We start from the raw sequence: 11,207 nt of genomic DNA, 5'->3' as shown, positions 1-11,207 counted from the left end.
AGGTTCTTGGCCTCAGGTCCCAAATCCCTTTTGTCAATCCTCCCTCTTCTGACATCATATCCAAAGTCTCAGGTCCCCAGTGAGGGTCCCAGGCCAGCTCTGTGCCTGGAGTACCTTCCGGGCCTCCATCCTCACATAGCACCCCACATCTCAGTGCCTCGTCGCTGGGACACTGGGATCCTCGACCCGCCGTGATCACAGGAGCCTGGGAGGGATGGGAAGGTGTGTGCTGTGACCCCTGGAAGAGCAGAGTCCGTGCTGTGCAGGACGGTCCACCTTCTGGGGTGGTCCCCGCTCTGACGACCATGAAAGCGAGGAAAGGCTCATTTTCCTCATTGAGGAGAAAAGGGGCAGCTGCATAGACTCTGGTTATCTGTCCCCAGAGCAGCCCGCCCCACGTCTAAGAACTTGTGTTCTGTTTGAGAAAATCAGTCAATGTGTTGCCAACAAGGACAGATTTAGAGAGATGAGGACACTATCTAGACAAAGCTCCCTGGGGTGAGTCTCAGCCCTCACTTTTCGGTCAAACTCACAAAGACGGCAGCTGTCTGGTCAGAGCAGTGGAGTCTGCCCAGGGAAGCCCCATTGCTGTAGGGAGCTAAAGCTCCCCAAATTCAAAAGAGTGCATGGTTTATCTCAGGAGGCCTGCTTGCATAAAAAAGAAAAGGCTGGTTCTGTTGAATTTCAGGAAGAAGAAGGTTAAGTATAGCCTAAGGGAGTGTCGAAGGGAGTGTCAATTGCACCTGGATCTTCAGGATGTTACTTTTGTGTTGTTTTGGAATGCACAAAGAAACAGACTGTGTTTAAAAGGAGGTTAAGAAATAAACTCGGAGAGACAGTTGTGAGATCTGCTCTCCCTCCTGCACCCTGTCTGTCTCCTCTTTTTTCTCAGTCCCCGCTCCCCCATTCAGGTACCCGGTTTGACTTGGTTGGCTGGCTTCCGACAGAGTGGCGCCCGAACAGGGACCTGAAAACGGGGGGAAAAAGCAAGGACCCACCACAAGAAGAGTGCACTCGAGATTGGCCAAAGAAGCCGTGGGCGGTGAAGGTGAGTACGCAGGAGTTTTTGTAAATATAGAAACTGTAAGAGAAAATATAATGGGCCAAGGAAATAGTCGACTGCTATTTGTACATATGTTTAACAATATGCTTAGAGTTAGAGGAGCTAAAGTAGCTCAGCAGTTAATGAAGTTTTTGCAATTTATAGAAGAAGTTTGTCCCTGGTTCCCTGAGGAAGGGACAATTGATTTAGAGACATGGTTAAGAGTGGGTAAAAAGTTACGGGATTACTATGATGACCACGGACCTACTAAGGTTCCGGCAGATACTTTTGGGCTTTGGACTTTGATTAGAGATTCTTTAGACCCTAGGCATGAAAGAGATCAGATTAAAGAACAAATGTCACCTGTACTTAAAACAGAAAGTGTTCATGAGTATGACGAATCTGAGGCTGCTGGGGTTGTGCCTTCTGCTCCTCCGATGCCTCCCCCTCCTTTCAACTCCATTTTTACTGATGAACAAACTTTTACAGTTTGCTAATATGCAGTCATTTATCTTTCCTCGTGTAATTAAGACCACCCCGATACAGAATGCTTCTTAATATATTTACTGATGGTTCCTCTAATGGAAAAGCCATGTATGCTGTTGACAACCAAAATCCTATTGTCATACAAACATCCCCTGCATCTGCTCAGATTGTAGAATTGCGGGCAGTTGCTGCAATTTTTCAAATATTCGCTCAACAACCCCTTAACCTATATACTGATAGTCAATACATTGCTAAAGCTTTAATTATATTGGAGACTGTACTTTATATTGCTACCCACAATTCTGAGGTGCATTCGTTATTGGCGCAAATTCAATTGGCTATGCACAACAGAAAAGAATTCTGCTATGTGACTCATATTCGAGCTCATACAAATCTCCCTGGTCCTTTGTCTAAGGCTAATGCACTTGTTGATGCAGCCACCCACCTATGTCTGCTTGCTAGTAATGTTGAACAAGCACGACAATCTCATGCTATACATCATCAAAATAGTTCTTATCTAAGAAAGCAATTTCATCTCACCAGAGAAGTAGCAAGACAAATTATAAAAAGTTGTCCCACTTGCCCTCAGTTTTTTCATGTTCCTCATTATGGTATTAATCCCCGTGGTTTGATACCGAATCAAATTTGGCAGATGGATGTAACCCACATTCCTGAATTTGGTAGATTAAAATATGTACATGTTACTGTAGATACATTTTCTGGATTCATTTTCGCTTCTGCTTTGACTGGTGAAGCCACTAAACATGTTATTAATCACTGCTTACGCTGCTTTGCAGCTATTGGATGTCCTCAAATTCTTAAGACAGACAATGGCTCTGGTTATACTAGTGCCGCTTTTAAAACATTTTTCTCTCAGTTACATATTGAACATAAAACTGGTATTCCTTACAACCCACAAGGTCAAGCAAAATATGGGAAAGGAAGAGGGATTAATGCTGGTGTGTGCTTTGGATGTAGAAAATCAGGCCATCAGATTCGACAGTGTCCCACTAGGGGCAATGTCCCAAGGATGCCTGGAGTGTGTCCAAAATGTAAAAAAGGAAAGCATTGGGCACGAGATTGTAAGTCTAAGACCAATGTAGCAGGCCAATTTATTCAGGGAAACGGATGGAGGGGCCCGCCCCGGGCCCCTGCACAATGTTACGGGGCAACGCAAACTTTCATCCCTCAGCAGGGAAATCCCCAGGGAGGTCTGTTACAGAACTTTTCCGAGCAACCTCAGGCAGCGCAGGACTGGACCTCAGTTCCTCCACCTACGCAGTTTTAACCCCTGAAATGGGAATTCAAGCCCTACCTACAGGAGTGTGGGGGCCTCTCCCATCAGGAACATTAGGATTGCTGTTAGGAAGAAGTAGTACTACCATGCAAGGAATTATTGTTCATCCTGGCATAATTAATGCTGATTACACAGGAGAAATAAAAATTATGACTGGGTCCCCTTCTAAAATTTCTGCAATTCAAGCGGGACAACGAATAGCACAGCTTATTATCCTGCCAGCAAATCCAATTGGTCATGCTAAGAGTAGTAAACTAAGGGGTACACAAGGTTTTGGCTCATCTGATCTCTATTGGACCCAAGCTATTGGGCAAAAGAGACCCGAACTCAAATTAAAAATTAAAGGAAAAGAATTCATAGGGTTACTAGGTACAGGAGCTGATGTATCTGTTATAGCTCTGCAGCTGAGCGCTTATGGCATCCCACTACTACTTTTAATTATGCCACTGTAAGATGGAAAGATCCGTTAACTGGACAATGGAATGGATCAGATCCTGTACTAATATGGGGGCGAGGGCATGTTTGTGTTTTTCCGCAGGGAGCTGACGGAGCACGCTGGTTGCCTGAACGACTAGTGCAGCATGCCGAAAATGAACATCGAGATTATTCTTCTGATGGGAATACTGATTAATCCAACAGCTTATGCTGCAGTGCATTGGGCTTACATCCCGGATCCTCCGGTACTACATCCAACTGTTTGGTCTGGGCCACAGATCCAGGTTTTTTCTAATAACTCTAAACTTTTAGGATTGCCATCAGCCATGGAACAGCAATATGTATATGATAATTTTAATTTTTCCGGATCAGCAATAGGACTACCTATTTGTTTTCTATTCAATTCTACTTCCCAACCTGGGTGTTTGAATATCACGGAGCAGCCTTAGAATAAGAAAGGAGGAGCTGTTATGCTTGGGGCTCCTGATGGCGAAGCTGTAAGCAACAATGATACAATTCCGTTTGAACTTTGTCACTCGAAGAGGCATGTGCAAAAAGATTCAGTATGGTGGCATCGTTGTCATCAAGAGAATGTCACTTTGTATCCAGTAACAGGATTTAATGAAACTGTTTGGGACTTCTCTCGGCCTTATAACACTGAGACTGCTTTATCTGCTGGACTCTGGAAAACAAGCTCAGGCGCTTGGCAGACTCATATTTGGAAACTGGCTGCCGGACTTGTGTTAATAATTGTCAGCTGTCTAATTGTGTTACTCCTGTTAACATTTCTGTTCTTGTGCTTAGATAACCACCATTTATAATGGTTCCTGTTAACCTTACAGGCCCTTGGTTTGATGAATATAGGTTACAGGTTTTACAAAAAATTAACACGGCCTTAGGAAGATCTATAAGGGCTGTGGCTGTTGTTGTGGCAGGTATTCTTATAGCCTTAAAAGAAGCTCCCGAACTACAAATAAATACTGGTCAAACAGTGTAAGAATTTATAAAGGGTTTAAAAGGTTTAGTCCCTACTTGGGGACCATTTACTCATTTATTAGGATTTGTTATCGTTCTAGCCTGTTTCGTGTTAGTCATCTTGTGTTTATTGCCATATCTGTTGAAATGCGTAATACAAGCAGTGCAAGATGTTGGTTCCGAGATACATGCAATAAAGTTAAGAAATAAAAATACCCAAATATAGTGGCTGGTAGTCAAAGACGGGTAAGGACTTCTTGGAAACTGGACAACCTAAGACAGGGCATGTATGATGGAATACATGTTCCAATGACGGGTAAGCTCCATGTTTCACAGGAAGCCACCTAAGACAGGCACAGTCTACTATAAAGTAAAAAAGGGGGAATTGTAGGGAGCTAAAGCTCCCCAAATTCAAAAGAGTGCATGGTTTATCTCAGGAGGCCTGCTTGCATAAAAAAGAAAAGGCTGGTTCTGTTGAATTTCAGGAAGAAGAAGGTTAAGTATAGCCTAAGGGAGTGTTGAAGGGAGTGTCAATTGCACCTGGATCTTCAGGATGTTACTTTTGTGTTGTTTTGGAATGCAAAAAGAAACAGATTGTGTTTAAAAGGAGGTTAAGAAATAAACTCGGAGAGACAGTTGTGAGATCTGCTCTCCCTCCTGCACCCTGTCTGTCTTCTCTTTTTTCTCAGTCCCCGCTCCCCCATTCAGGTACCCGGTTTGACTTGGTCGGCTGGCTTCCGACACATTGCACTGGGAACAGCCGGTTTTTGTCTCACTTCCCCATGGGCTTAGAGCACTGTGTGACCACTGAGACTGCTGTCCCATGCTGAGCAGTAATAATCAGCCTCGTCCGCAGCCTGGAGCCCACTGATGGTCAGGGAGGCTGAGCTGCCAGACTTAGTGCCAGAGAATCGGTCAGGGACGCCCGATGCTCGATTGCTATTACGATAGATGAGGAGTTTGGGGGCTGTTTCTGGGAGCTGCTGGTACCACTGCACATAACTACCCCTAATGTTGGAGCAGGAGATGGTGACACTCTGTCCTGGGGCCCCAGACACTGAGGACGGCTGGGTCAGCACAGACTGGGCCCAGGAGCCTGGAAGAGGGAGAGACACAGAGATGGTGATGCTGGGGCTAGAGACATGAGGAGCGAGTAGGGCCCCATGTTTCCTCCCAGACTCCCCTCCACTATCCCTGTATCCGGTCACCTGTGCAATAAGTGAGGAGGGTGAAGAGGAGAGGGGACCAGGCCATGGTGGAGATGATTACCGCGTCCTGTCCTGTGTGTCTCTGCAGCTGAAGCAGAGCTTCCCCCAAGTCTCTCCCTCCCTTCTTCAAGCTCTGACAGAGGGAGGGTCCACTCATGCAAATGAGACCCCCAGCTTTCTGAACCCTCACTGGGACCCTGGTCAGGCCCCTCTGCCTGAGGGAATTAGGGCGTGGGCCAGAGCGGCCCTGTGTGGGGTGGGGAGGTCACAGCTGTGAGACCTGAACAGAAGGCACAGGCAGTGCCAGGTGGCTGGTCCCAGCTCTGAATATACTTAGTTCAAGAGCAGGCCTTGACCGCCCCCTGGTGTCCAGATCCAACACACTATTGTGTGACTTGGTGCCCAGAGCCCTTCAGAGACAGTTCCTGCCTCCCCACTGCTCTGTTCCTTGTCCCCCTGCCTGAGGTCCACGATAGCTGTCACTTCATGTGGCCTCCCCACCATCTCAGCAAGTCTTCATGCTCTACTCAGGCTACAGGGTTTGTCTGTCTCCAGCTCCCTTGACTGTGAAGTTTGTTTTTTCTCGTTACTTCATTTGGAGCATATTCTCAAGTCTTCTCATTAATTTGACTACCTATATTTTGTCCTAAGAATTAGATGAAATAGTTTCTCTCCCGATCTTGAAAATGTGGATGTGTTTAGAAGCGACCTCCGTGTGGACTGTGCTGGGTGGTGTGACAGGCTGATTGGGGTCAGGGCAGACATTGTGTCCCCTGGGGTGCCAGCTGCCCTGCAGGAGTGGGCTGAGGGCAGATGTGTGCGCATGCATGGTGGAGCTGTATGTTCCTGCTGGAGTGAATCCACGTGGGGTGTCCTGCAACGTGCCACGGATGCTGTACATGCTGGAGAGAGCACCTGGGTAGAGCGCCCACCTGTGCTTTCCAGTGGAGAGGAGATGAAACAATGGCCTCCCCTCCTCGTCTGACCCTGGAGCCCTCCCTCCACGCCCAGAGCTTCCCCAGCCCCACCTTCTCTGTGTGGGCCTCTCCTGCGCTGTGCAGAAGCTGTGCAGTCGGCCCTCAGCGTCTCTCAGGAAACTTGTCCTCAGTGTCGCTGAGCATTCACTGTGTCCTGGGAGGGGGTGAGCTCAGCGTCTTCCTGTGCCGCCATCCTGGACCCGTCCCTGTTAATAGGTTGTTTAATAACATTTGCATGATTATTTAATTTCTCATCATCTGTATTTGAGAGGCTCAATGCATGTCAGACAGAATGATCCGTGTTAATTTCTGCTCTAATAACCAAATGCACCTCTGACAGGTTAGATGAAAAATATTCTATGTTTAAAGTATGGACACCAATTCCAATGTGTGAAGGGTGGAGGTTTTGAGAAATTCGACCCCTACGATTCAACTGGATTCTGCGGCCATCTACCTGGCGATGGCATCCGGTTCCACAGTTAAAGAGTTCAGTCCCACCAGACTGCCCTCATCCCCCACAAGCCCACCCTCAACTTCAGAAGCCAGTCACAAGTTCAGGTTATTACATTTGCTCCTGACCGACCAACTGTAGATGGAAGGTCCAATGATCTCTGCTCACTACCTTGGATCTGAGTCATTTGTTAGAGGAGCTCACGGAACTCAGAGAAACATTTTACTTGCTATCAGTTGATTATGAAAAAGATACATAAGGTGGGGAAGGGGTGTGGACCTCTCTAGGCACCAGACTCTCCAGCATTACTTGGGCATGGTTGTTGTACACTGGCTGTGGAAAGCCATTGATCTGTAGCCCCTCTATCCTCCCCCATGGTCAGGGGACCATGACTGAGACTTCCAACCATCTAAGCACACAGTTGGCCCTCCTGGCCACCTGCTCCTTCCCTCTGGTGAGTCCCAAAGTCACCTTATTAACAAACAAAAGACTCCTTTCTAGCTCTGGTCACTTTGGGAATTCGTGGATTTCAGGAGCTCTGTTCCAAAAATGGGATGAAGACCAAATATATATTTATTATGGTAAATCATAGTATCACATATGTGTATATGCTACATGTACATTTTTATATATTTATGCATATGCATATAAATACACATGGAAGACACATATATATGCATTTAGGTAATTTTTGAGATGGATGGGAGGGACTAAAATTTCTTAGAAAAGAAAATAGAAAAAGGATCATTAAAAAATCCAAAAACACCAAAGCATTACCTTTTGTAGATCACTATAAGTATTCATACTTGTTAGAAATGCAGTCTAAAGTATGACAAAGGACATAGCATTTGTTACATATTTCATCATGAATATGCCGAGAGGTCATAGAATTAGCAAGGCCCTTGACGTCTGTCGTCCCTACACATTGTCTCTTGGCATTCTTGAGGCGCCAAAGGTCACAATGCCTATTGTCCTGAAGAAGGTCCGGGTGGCAGTTAGGACCCAGTGGTGAAGTGAGGATCGGGAAGCTGCACGTGGCAGAAGAACCAGGGATGGCGAGGAGCAGAGAGTGTCTCCCCTCCGCGTCGTGAGTGACCTGCTTGTCCCAGATGAGAGCTTCTTCGGCTGTGCTTTGATCCCCGAAGGCCCGCGCTGGCACCTGCTGCCCACCTGGGCTAGGGGCGGGTGAGGCCCATCGCGGGAACTCACCCATTTCACCCGTCGTGTGTCAGGGCTGCAGTGCTGAGCGCTCAGAGGTTCCTTCCGTGACGGTGGCATCTGACTGACGGCTCAGTACCGCTCACATCTGCTGTCCTCCAAGTCCACGTTCATGAACCCCACAGGCCCCGCAGAGGTCGCGTTCTCAGCCCAAATCCTCCGTTGTGGTGAGCAAATCTTCCTTCATCTCAAATGGGTGCTATTTGCTCACATGCTGAGAACTTCAAGATTTGAGTCGATTTCATAATTGGTCTGGTATCTGATTGATATAAAAAGATCATTTCGCTAAAGAGACTCCCTCTCGTTCGGGTTCTTCCTCCACTACTGGTTCTGGAGCCCCCAGGGCCTGGTATTTCAAAAGTCCTTTGTCCTGATTCATTTCACTGGCAAACACTCCACGCACTGGCACCGAAGGAAAGCAGGACTTTCGGGTGATGGCTGTACGATACTAGGGGTTGGGACCACAGGCTCTAAGCCAAAATAACTGAGGTTTATCCAATGCCATTCACAACGATGGACCAGGGAGGAAAAATAACTGGAGGAAAATGACATAAACCCAGCTCCCCTGAGGATTCTGAGCTCAGAGCATGACCAGCAAAACAAGGGCAGGATGAGGGGAGCTATGGGGTCTTGCAGAGGCATCTGGATCCCGAGGGGACACAGGCTGGACTCTCCCTCTCTTGTCCAGTCCACATCATCCACACCCACCATGTGTGGGAAATTATTTTCACTTCTGAGGTCAAATTGATGGTGAGTGTATGGGGAGACCAGTAAGAAAAGGGTTATTGTTATGGATTCCATTCTCTGCTGTTAGTTATAAGTGCCAGAGAATAACACAACCTGAGCTGGTACAGGTCACAGGCAGGAACAGAGGAGGGACAGGATTGGAGGGCAGGTGTTCACCACACTTCAACATGGAGCAATAGCTTTTGGTGACATAAATGTTAAAGCCAGGTGTGTGACAGTGATCATCAACCCTCTCCTCACACTGGAGTCCAAGGGTCGTCAAGGAGAGCTGAGGATATCAGGATGGGACCCCAGAATGTCTATCAGAGCCCTCCGAAATCTCATTCCTAGAAGTTCTTTCTGGGAGTGCTTGTGATGGGAACCCCCCAATGTGTATGCTGCTCCCTCTTCAGGAGAAGGTGAATTCTGCATCTGAGCCTTCTCCACAGCTTCATGGAGTGAAGTGACTTTAATCAAACGTTCTGTTCCCTGATAGTCCTCAGGCATCCATCTACACCCTGGACTGTAGACAAGCTCCCATGGGATAGGAGACGGGGAGGGCACAGGCAGTCCCTATGGCCTCAGGAAAATCCATCATCACAGGCCCCATGGCACTGAGTGTTGTCAGCAAGGAAAGTCACATCCATGGGACCGACTTCACCCACTTTCCCTGGAGCAGGCTCTGGGTTCATCTACCACTTCAGGCCCCAGCTCCTCTCATGCCCAACCCCCCTCTCCCTGACTTCACACCTGAAAGCTTGGGCAGCTGACCCTGAGCCAGGGTAGCTCTGTGCCTGGAATTCCTCCCGGATCTCACATCTCAGATCTCGTCCCTGGGACACAGGGCTCCGTGGCCACTTCTGAGCATAGGAACCTGGAAGGGATTAGAAGTCAGTGCTCTGACCCCTGGAAGAGCTGAGTCCATGCTGTGGAGGACGGTCCACCTGCTGCGGTGGTCCACGGCTCTGACCCCGAATTCTAGACAAGGTAGCTTTGCCTTTTGAAAGGGAAAAAAAGCCAGTGCAACAGCGCTGAGTTTTAAAACTTGAATCACCAGGCAAATTTTCTGTATCTTCATGAGGATTTTTTCTTTGTTTTGTTTTTCTAGAAAGTTGAGACAACTTGACTATAAAAGTGGGAAGGACATTGTGATCCAGCATCTACTTAAATTGCAGTTAGTGCATATTGAACTTATTTTAAATGAGAGGAATGTCTTATCCCGAGGCATTAACAGGCTGAGGTTTATGTCTCACTTTCCCACCTGTGTGTGTCACTGTGAGAGTCACTAATGGACCAGATCTGACAGCAATAGTCGGCCTCGTCCTCAGGCTGGAGCCCGGAGATGAGCAGAAGCCCTGCGTTGGCCGAGGCATCTTTGGATCCAGAGAAGCGGCTGGGGACCCCGGAGCCCTGGTCCTTATAGGAGTCTGAGTAGAACCTCAGGAGATACCGGGGAGGGCTCCCTGGCTTCTGCTGGAACCAGTTTATCCAGTGGCCACCAACAGTGAAGCCACTGCTCAGGGTGCAGGTGAGTCTGGCTGTTGCTCCCGGAGAAGCAGAGAGGGAGGGCGGCTGAGTCAGCACAGGCCAGGAGAGGGAACCTGCAAACACAGACAAACCTGGTGGTTGGCACAAGAAATCAGAGAAAATTTCACAGGATTTTGAGCAAGAGGGTGGTGATGTTGGGGGTTACCCCGGATCCCCAAAACCTGTCCCCACCTGTGCACTGAGAGAGGAGCACGAGGAGGACGGGGGTCCAGGCCATGGTGCACGCAGCCCCTGAGCCCACAGTAGGACTGGGCTGCCCAGGCCTCCTTTTCTTCACTCTCTGCCAGAGGAGGGGCTGTGCATGCAAATGTGTGTCCATCCAGTGACTGCCCAGCCCCTCCCTGAGCCCTAGTGCTGGAGCTCAGCTCACACCGAGACTGAGGAGGATGGAGATTGGCTTCACCCCGTGGGAAAGCCCTGGAGGAAGCACCTGCTGAGACCACGCAAAGGTCCCTGCTCAGGGGACTCTGCCAGCCCAGAGAGGACACAGCTGCTGAGTCCCCTCAGGGAGCACAGAGAACAGTCCCCAAGCCCAGGCTCCTTTGAGTGAATGGTCCTCACTGAGCCATTGTGTAGGGACCCCAGGGACGTCCCACAGCGGCCCCTAGTGGTGGCAGGACACACACCTCCCCGTGGCCCAGAGCCCTGGGAGCCCAGCTGCTTTCTGCATCTCAGCAGGTCCCTGTCTCTAGTCACAGACCCATGGGCCGATTCCTAGTGAATGTGATTCCCATACGCTGGACATTGAGTTTATTTGTTTGTACTGTATGTTTCTGCAACAGCCTCAACATCTTTCAATTGTTTTTTTTTTAATGTTCTTAATTGCCAAACTGTATTTCTCATG

General features: G+C 48.3%; 2 long non-coding RNA genes and 1 gene segment (V, D, J or C); 1 reads left to right on the top strand and 2 right to left on the bottom strand.

The window, feature by feature from the left end:
* The first annotated feature begins 849 nt into the window (after nt 1-849).
* Nucleotides 850-3,847, top strand: LOC120598287 (uncharacterized). Its single transcript, XR_005651545.1, has 2 exons — nt 850-1,048; nt 3,364-3,847. It is a non-coding gene; the product is annotated as an uncharacterized LOC120598287 (long non-coding RNA).
* LOC120598288 (uncharacterized) lies at nt 1,648-5,501 on the bottom strand. The gene is made up of 3 exons (XR_005651546.1): nt 5,444-5,501; nt 5,044-5,331; nt 1,648-1,659 (listed from the first exon to the last, which is right to left on the bottom strand). It is a non-coding gene; the product is annotated as an uncharacterized LOC120598288 (long non-coding RNA).
* Nucleotides 5,502-10,057: 4,556 nt separating this feature from the next.
* Nucleotides 10,058-10,580, bottom strand: LOC120598289 (probable non-functional immunoglobulin lambda variable 5-48). The segment is given in 2 exon segments: nt 10,058-10,416; nt 10,535-10,580. Coding segments are annotated over 2 exon segments (405 nt in total).
* Between the last annotated feature and the right edge of the window lie 627 nt (nt 10,581-11,207).

This window comes from Pteropus medius, unplaced genomic scaffold, assembly GCF_902729225.1.
Source record: "Pteropus medius unplaced genomic scaffold, Ma_sr-lr_union100, whole genome shotgun sequence".
In the NCBI taxonomy this organism is placed as follows: Eukaryota; Metazoa; Chordata; class Mammalia; order Chiroptera; family Pteropodidae; genus Pteropus; species Pteropus medius.
This window is presented reverse-complemented; position numbering and strand designations above follow the sequence as displayed.